The sequence below is a fragment of the Amblyomma mixtum genome, chromosome 9 (genome assembly GCF_055824585.1).
Source record: "Amblyomma mixtum isolate Tamu chromosome 9, ASM5582458v1, whole genome shotgun sequence".
Lineage (NCBI taxonomy): Eukaryota > Metazoa > Arthropoda > Arachnida > Ixodida > Ixodidae > Amblyomma > Amblyomma mixtum.
In genome coordinates this window covers 83421615-83429799 of record NC_143020.1, presented here as the reverse complement: position 1 = coordinate 83429799, position 8185 = coordinate 83421615, and the positions used below count along the sequence as shown (strand labels likewise).

Sequence of the window (8185 nt, the reverse complement as noted above, 5' to 3'; positions counted from 1 at the left end):
GGAATGGGACGCCGGTGGTGTGGCAGCAACTATTTTCTCTTTTCACATTGCCTTCGTTTGCAAAATAAGTACAGTGCATGTGACGTGCCAGTCTGCTATGCCGAATACTTGCTGCGTGGCGGGTTGCCGCTCCGGCTACGTAGGTACGCAGGAAAAGGCCTTGCTGTTCTGTCTGCCGAGCGGCGCCGAGCAGCGTAAAATATGGAAGCGCAAGATACCCCGACTAGAAAGCGGCGGATTTAGATTCGACTCCAAGCATGTCCGTGTCTGCGAGAGGCATTTTGCCCCACGGATTCGGTCTCACGAGTTTTTGATCAACAGAGAAGCAGTGTCGCTGCAATGCGAAAAACCGAAACTCAGGCCCGGCGTCGTTCCACGGATGTTCGAAGGCCTACCAGCGTACTTGGGCACGAATCTGTGACGATGTTGCATTTCAGACAGCTGTACTCTTCAATGTGCTGATGGCTCTTGGTGTGAAAGCACTACTTCATGGGGTCAAACCCAACCAACGACGTGGGTTCGGTCCCGGCCACGTTGACGTCATGCTCATTGGGAGAATAATTACAAAATGGACTCTGCGGTTGAGAATCGACGGCAAGATCTGCGCCATTTCTTTATTTACTTTCGCTTTGAAAGCGTCACTGCCATGCTTCGAACAAAATGAATCGCTTCGTCGACAACCTCGGCTGGCAGGAGACACATCATGAGCCGGTAAACGAGGTAAATCCGGCCGCCACACGTGTAGTAAGCCTTGGGCGCCAGTTCTAGAACGGCTGACCTCACCCCGTCAGCTGCCTCACGAGGGTCATCCCGCAAAAAAAACGACAAGAGACGTCTAGTGGCGAGCTTACGCCTGTTCACAAACTGCTCGTCCAGTCCTTCTCGAACCCTCGGGGGCAGCTTCTTTAGGTCGTCGTCCATATTCTTTTCCAGTAAGTTATGGTCGGAAATGGCAGTCCTGAAATATACGGCGATTTTTTATGACCGATAAGCTCGCCACATAAGCACCGCCACACAGTGACAGGAAAAGACATGTACATGTCTTAATCTATGGTAGGTTGTGAGAGTTGCTGACTGGGCTAGTTGGTAACTCGTGAGAGCTAGGAATAGAACACAATGAATAGGTTGGGGCAACCTAAAAGGAAATAAAAATAATAAGCCCCTGCCTGAGGAATAGAACACAGTATGACTTTAGACAAGGACAAAGAAAAGACGTGACACCAGCGTGGTGGTGTCCCGTCTTTCCTTTGTCCTTGTCTAAAAGTTCCGCTGTGGTGTATTCCTAGCTGCGATAGCTGCAGTAAAATATGTATTAATTTAAGTGCTCGCAGCAGGAACATATCTACGCCTCAAAAATTACTCTACCCTCTAACCCCAAAACACAGTAACATGGAACTAACTGCTCTACTTAGACCCACCTGTATCCCGTCGGTTCGACTGTGCAAACGTGGACGCCCTTGCCAAAGTACTGTCGCCGCAGACCGTCCGCCAGTGAAATGGCGGCCATCTTAGACATGCTGTACGCCAGACACTCGGGAATTGGTACCCTTCCTGGGTTTTCGAGAAATGTAGTAAATCCTGGTGAAGGGACGGCCCCACCATGAGTAACCACACAAAACCTTTCTCAGTCAACCAAAATTGATTACTCAATGATCTCCATTTTTACAGTGGCAGGCCGATGAGGTGCTTTCTCCCGTGTACAGTCGGGAACAAAAGTCTCCAGGACGTGTGAGCCGCAAACGAAACCGATCGTTGTATTATTAGCCGCCGGATCGAGGCCGCACTTATGAGGGAGAAACTCAAACACACTTTCTTTAATCCGTGGTAGTAGTGAAATGATATAATGGCTGAAAGTCATGTAGTCTATACGTCCGAATCACTTTCTAAGCGCCCTCAAGACTTTTGTTCCCGATGATAAGTGGCGTCAGGTGCACATATTCGCGCGCAGAACACAATCCTCTGCCAATGCTCACCAACTCCCATCCCCCTTTTTTTTTTTGAGCAAGTTGGGACCACACGCCCTACCGCATTGTGTTAATACACTTAGTTCATGTTGGAAACATCATTCACACTCCCCCGCATACCCTCTCCGCATCCTCGGTAACTGCGGTGGTAGCCATTGTGGCACTACCTTGCGATAGCCAGCGGACAAACACAGGATGTACTAATAAGGCAACAACGATTCGTTTCATGTGATTCTGACAGGTACCATCATGGCCGCTACAGAAAGAACTTCTCTACCTAAAATCACACCGGTGGGTCCCCGTAGGCATTGGGGATCGAACCCTGCACCTCCTGCATGCGAGGTGGTTGCTCAGACCACTAGGACACCGCCTCGGTTTTTCAGAAAGTGTGGGACATCAGCTTCGATTAGATCGCGCTGGCAAGGAGGAGGAACGAGGAAGTCCTTCATCTTCCTTTTTTCTCTGTTTGCAAGGAAGAGAGAATTGCAGAATATATGTCTTCATAACCTGTTACATTACTCATTTTTTCTATGATATATTACGCAGGACTGCGCTGGAACGGTTGCAGCTCATGTCGGACGAGATTCCTCGGCCGTCGGTGAGGCGTGCTAATCGACATCTCAAGACCGACGCGCATGGTGGCGTGTAATCGGTTCACACAGCCATACCATCATTTTCGCGACTCATAGGTGTGTCCCGGTTTTGTGGAAACTGCCGTTACAATATGCGACAATAGGCCTTCCTGCATGTCTAGACGCACTAAGAAGAATAAAGAAAAAAGGTAACGTCCAGCACGTTAAATAAGACTGGCAGAGCTGACAATGTACAAGTAGTTTCAACGCTTATCATAAAGGTTGGAGTACGACAGTTGTGCTGCCGTTAGTGATGTCAATCATTATCTTTTACTATGCCCAAGTTTTTGTGCCGCGCGTGAGACACTCCTGTGCAACGTGAGGAGAATGAACGCTCCGTTGAACGACGTCTCGCGCGTCTTGTACCCTGGAGGGTCAAAAAATGAGCGGCAAATAGTGACAAACGCACTCTTAGGGGACTTAGGGGACAGTGGCCACACAGTAGACACAGGTTCACTGAAATAAGTGACCCAGTCAAAGCAATGCTGCCTGTGTATAAGTACCCTCACCAGCACCACCCAAGTAGAACACAAAGGCAAGAAAGATTTACAACAGATAAGCCTTTGTTGTTGCTGTTGTTGTTGCTCTGTTGTCCGTCGATAGGTGACAGTCAGACAAGTTGGGAGCGATACAGTTGCGCTCACAGTGAGACAGATATGGCGAGTGTCTTCGAGACATTGTCTGAAACCAGACCGACGCCCGCTAAATACTCTTCCCGTTTATCAGTTTGAACAACGAAAGGCGCTACGTACCCAGCAGGCTAGATACAACCACAATCCTTCCTCCTCGCGTCTTCTTCAGGAGTGGCAGGAACGCGGTAGCCACGGACAGCACGCCGAATGTGTTGACGTCGAAGACTCGGCGCACCCGACTCAATGGCTGCAGGTCTATGTAGCCCATGCTCCCCACACCAGCGTTGCACACCACGGCCCATAAGACTGCAGGAAAGGGTGGAAAAGGCGAGTGGACCAACATTCAAAAAGTATTCCATAAGCAGCAATTCTGAACAAGAGCATTTTTGAGCGGTAAACCTTTTAAGAAAGCATTTTTTTCATACAATGTAAGATTTCACTATAACAATCCATATATCCGCAGATCACCCGACGGCAGTCTTGTATATTTCTTTTGTTAATGTTTCTGCAGACATAAAATCTGTTCCCCATTGGTTGTCTATGGCAGTCTTAACTGTTCGATGCGAGCGATGGAAAAAGTTTGGAGGAAAATTTTGCTACAGATCAAAAGAATGGGCCATTACCTTCAATATTTTCATAACAGTATCTTACAATCTTCAAATTTTAAAAATTTTTGCCCGAGAAAGTTGGACTTTGACCTCACAAAGTGCTTCTTCTAGTGATCTTATTTTTTCCTTACAGAAACGGCTGCCTGTCCTGTGGGGTAATGTGTGGCGGGTAGGCTTTGTCCATGAGGTGTTTTGCATGCATGGGATGCATGGGGTGACCCGGCAGAGCTGTGGATGCCACTCCTTGGGCCCACGATATGGCGAGAAATCAGGCAATTCACTATTGCTGTTTCTTTTTTTAATACAGGCGTCCATTATGAGTATGTATTCCGCACTATCGCGTCTGTCTGCCGAAATCCCCAATGGCCCCATGGTCACGAACTCCTCAACGCATCTGCATCCGTCCCTACCACTGCCGTTAAGCAAAGCGAAGTAGGCCTGAGAAAAAAAAAACTACCAAATGTTGACACCATGCTGCCTAACGTGCGAATCCCAGCGAAAGCTGCCGCTGTGCTTCTTGCACTTGTCGTTAAGCGCAGCAGCTCGTTGCCATAGCAACTGGCCGCCGTCGGCTGTGCCCCCGTGCGGTGTCCACGGCTGACGTGAGTAACCGCCGATGTGGCCTTCGTGTAGCAGTTTTCGCTGTACACACTTTCTCTGCTACGCGCCCGAAAGCAATATGGACGGCGCTCGTCTGATGCCTTAGGCCACTGGACCATGGCCACAATCGATTGAGCATTGCTTCTAACCCGTGCTTTGCCCGAGGGTATACTACAATAGCTGGTGCAGATTTTCCAGATAGGAAATACGTTTGCAGACACACCCGAGAAACACTATGTGGAATTCTTCAAGAAGTAGATTCCTAAAAATCGTTCATAGAAGTCTATCATTCTGTCGAGGTTATCCTCATCATTTTCTGCGGGTGGCATGCAAAATATGCTAAGCCACTCGTATGCATACATGCACTAGTTCAGCCCAGGCGTAGCATACGCTAGTTATACTGTAAACAAACCCCCCCGCCCGTTTCGCCTTCTGAGCGCTGCCGAATTGATCACTATTATAAAGAGCTCCCAAAACTGATGTCAAACTAACTGGTAGCATGCGAGCTGTCATGAGCCCCTTGAGACAGATAGGAGGTCACTGCCGGTGGCGGTGGATGGTTAGTCCAGGTGTCCCCAAAGTCTCACAAATAGTTAAGAGTATAGTATGCTCCTGAGAGGATACGGTTGCTCGTTTAATGTGTACCCATCGCTTCCCAACATTCGCAAACGGAATATCGGGTTGGGAGCTGCCTCCCCCCTGGGTCTTCAACACCACACTTCCCTCCCCAAACTACCACAAACTGACCAACTTTTCTGAAATCCCTCCATTCACTAACCCCGAACATAACTGTCGCGGACTTGTAACCGATTTGTGTTTTATTTCTTTAATGTGAGAGCGTTCGGAGCAACTGGAGACATTCCGTACCTCATCCACAATCCGCCTTTTTCGCAAGGCCGCTCCGCGCATGCGCGCCTCTCCTCAGCTCCACTGGTTGAAAACAAACCTCGAGCTCCTACTACGCACGCTCAGTTCACGTTAGTGACAAGCGCATGCGACAGATGGCGGTAGCTGTCAAGCTGCACGCAGTTGCCACTTCGCACGCGCCACGGTTTTCAACCAGCAGCAGACGAATTCTCGCCCCTCCCCACAGGGGACCACACCATGTGAAAAAAAGCGGTTCTCACCCAGCACGATAACATTCTGGTTACTCACACTACTGTGGCGGTGTAGTTAACCACGAAAAGTCTCTTCAGCAGCCATATATCTATGAAAAAACAGTTACGTCACTAATGGCGAATTCCAAACGGCGATCCGGACCACCTCTCCGAATCCACGAAGAGGCCAAATGTCTAGGGAGTCCGGGAACCATGAAGTCGAGGTCCAATCAGAACTCAGAATCTGTATCCAAATCACCCATTGAAACAGGCTCTTTCGGTTTTGCGGCGCAAGAAAGCTTGGTCTGGTTTGCCGTTTGAAATGCGCCATAAATCCAATTCCTTAGAGGTCATATTCTTTAATATTACAGCTGACCCATGATTAGGCCAAGGGCTGCTTGTTTCGCTCAGTTGTGGGGCCTCGCGCACAGGCCGGGAACTGGGCGTGTGAACCATGTTTCTCAACGATGTGTATAGCTTATATACAGCACTTTTTGCATCTTTTTCCACGAATACAGTCGGTGAAAAGACTGGTAGAGCCTAGATCGAAAGCGGACGTAGATTTACCTGCATTTGTCCATATGACAATGGTCTATGGACAGTCTATGAACTTCTTACGGACTCTATTGTCTTCCCATAGATATTTCCTTCTGCCTATTCATAGTCTATAGACATTCATAGACAAAAGTCTACTAAAAGTGTATGGCCCGAAATCTATACATTGGCTATAGACTGTCTATAGCAATTGTTTTGCCTATAGACTGTACTCTAGGATCTGTCAATAGAGAGTCTATAGACTTTATAGACAGAAGTCCATAGACATTCTACACAGAAGTCTATAGACTGTGTCAAATATTTTTGTAGGGGCGGTTATTCCGACGATGCAGCGAACGTCTGCGCAGTGTCGCTCACCTAGATTGTCCAATTCTTTTTCCACTTTTTCTACCGCAGCTTCAACTTCTTCTTCTACGGTGACGTCCATCTGCAGCACACGGATACCGGATCGCTCCTTTAGCTCTCCGGCCCCCACTCCAGATGCGTCCAAGCATCCAGCGAACACGAGAAATCCATCGCTGGCGAGTCGTTCGGCCAGATAATGCCCGATACCGGTATCGCACCCTGCGAGATTAAAAACGATACTGCTCATTGCAATGTATGGTTCACAGCACATTATGAACCGCCAAACAGCATTTAAGTCTGTCTCATGGAATGCTGCTGATTCCGAGATTAGTTCCCGGGGCTGCGGGTGGAGCACTTTCTTGGCGATCCGCCAGCTGGCGCTGGCGTTTCTATCGGAACCAGCAGAAACGCGAAGTCTTGTGTAAAGACACTGTGTAAGAGGGTTAGGGCCCGTCATTTTTATCCAAGAGAAGTAATAAACGGGACAGTTAGTAGGCTGCTAGTTTTATGTAATTTATGTCGATTCGGCTTGTATAATATTGGGATGCATTTTCAGTCAAAATGGTATGATGCATTACACTTAACTCGAGTGCTCTCTCCAGCCTGTGTACTACTCCTCAGGTATGTGCTCGTAGTGTCCTGCGGGGAGTTGAAAGTGGGCGCCTGCTATGCCGGGCAGGCTTAGTGAACACACGTTATGGCGATGGGCTAGAAGACGAAAGTGTTAACCTCACCTAGTGATGCCGAACACCAAACTAGCAGAGGCAACAAGCTCGACACACAAATCAGGACGTCCCATAATATGCACCGGAACTCCTAAGGGCTCAAGCCAGCCTTCCACGCCCACTTCCGCTTCTCTGAATACCACAGTGGGTTGCATTCCTCAACGTTTCCATTGAACCGGCCGCTACATTTTTATAAATTGGGAAGAACGCATTCCGCGTTATTCCAGCTAACAGCTAAGCCGTTTATTTTGGGCCGATGGTTGGTTAATTTAAGGGGTTTAACGTCCCAAAGCGACTCAGGCTATGATGGACGCCGTATTGGAGGGCTCCGAAAATATCGACCACCTGGGGTTCTTTAACGTGCACTGACATCGCACAGTACACGGGCCTCTAGAATTTCTTCTCCAAAGAAATTCAACCGCCGCAGCTGGGACCGGACCCGCGTCTTTCGGGCCAGCAGCCGAGCACCATAACCACTGAGCCACAGCGGCGGCATGAAGAGGTCTTGTAGAACTCACCCGTTATAAGCACTGCTTTCCCGTTGGGCTTGACCGATCCGTTGAAGAGCAGTCGTCGACCGTACCACAGGGACCAGTAGCCGACGATCAAAGTAAGTAGAGTGAAGCCGAACGTGGCGGAGATTTGCTGCAGCACCGGGACCGTTGACCCAAGGGCCCACAGGCACGGAGCGACGAGCGCCAGCAGTCTGTTTACTGTCAGCATGCTGGACATAGCTCTTTCTTGAGAAGCCCGAGCTCTTCGACCTTTGAAATAGTAGCCTTGCTAGACGAGAAGGGAAGAAAGGTTGGGTAAGCGCACCAGAATTCCTGGCTCTCGCAATATTCGACACACATAGGTATACTGAAAGTTTCCTCCCATAATTCCATATATTTACATATCAACCATATGGACTCAGTATGGAATGTATAGAGTCGGAATGGACGTTATGGAAAGCGCGTATGGAAACCTACGGATTCCATATGACTACATGCATATTTTATAAACGTTATATAAATTTTTATGGAAA

General features: G+C 48.6%; 1 protein-coding gene across 1 annotated transcript; it reads right to left on the bottom strand.

Moving 5' to 3' along the window:
* Nucleotides 1-618: 618 nt before the first annotated feature.
* LOC149329910 (short-chain dehydrogenase/reductase family 9C member 7-like) lies at nt 619-7902 on the bottom strand. The gene is made up of 5 exons (XM_089559319.1): nt 7677-7902; nt 6446-6652; nt 3349-3534; nt 1419-1551; nt 619-958 (listed from the first exon to the last, which is right to left on the bottom strand). The coding sequence occupies exons 1-5, from the start codon at nt 7888-7890 to the stop codon at nt 619-621; spliced, it is 1080 nt and encodes a 359-aa protein (XP_089415445.1). The 5' UTR covers nt 7891-7902.
* Between the last annotated feature and the right edge of the window lie 283 nt (nt 7903-8185).